Source organism: Microtus ochrogaster, unplaced genomic scaffold, assembly GCF_000317375.1.
Source record: "Microtus ochrogaster isolate Prairie Vole_2 unplaced genomic scaffold, MicOch1.0 UNK110, whole genome shotgun sequence".
Taxonomy (NCBI): domain Eukaryota; kingdom Metazoa; phylum Chordata; class Mammalia; order Rodentia; family Cricetidae; genus Microtus; species Microtus ochrogaster.
In genome coordinates this window covers 830,155-830,603 of record NW_004949208.1, presented here as the reverse complement: position 1 = coordinate 830,603, position 449 = coordinate 830,155, and the positions used below count along the sequence as shown (strand labels likewise).

Genomic DNA, 449 nt, shown 5'->3' with positions numbered 1-449 from the left:
GGTCTTACTACAGCCTGGAACTAACTACATAAACCAGGCTGGTCTTGAACTACCAGAGATACACCTTGACTCTTCCAGCCCTAAATCTAAATGTAAATTTCTTATGCCGGTAAGGAACGTCTCTAAAGTTGTAGTTGTTCTTAGATCAAACAGCATAATTACCCAAAGCATAGATAGCCCCGTAGCACACACATACTCCCAAGCCACAGCGGGGGTGATTCATTGAAGCAACAGTTGTCCATTGTTTAGTAACTGGGTCATAGCATTCAGTACAGTCAAAAATCATTGAATCCTTTTCACCTGATTAAAAAAGAAACAGACACACATCAGGTTTGGTGATGCTAAAACAATAGAATTAGAATACAATATTCATCAGCATTAACATTCTCTGTTTTCAGATATCAACCATTAGGTCTAATTTTAAAACAGCCATTAAAAGTCTTTGCCTA

General features: G+C 37.9%; 1 protein-coding gene across 1 annotated transcript in view; it reads right to left on the bottom strand.

Moving 5' to 3' along the window:
* Positions 1-449, bottom strand: part of Ipp (intracisternal A particle-promoted polypeptide) — a 40,879-nt gene that overhangs the window by 15,940 nt on the left and 24,490 nt on the right. Inside the window, exon 6 of the mRNA XM_005371498.3 lies at positions 163-300. Within this exon, the coding sequence (XP_005371555.1) occupies positions 163-300 (138 nt within the window). The remainder of the gene's footprint in view (positions 1-162; positions 301-449) is intronic.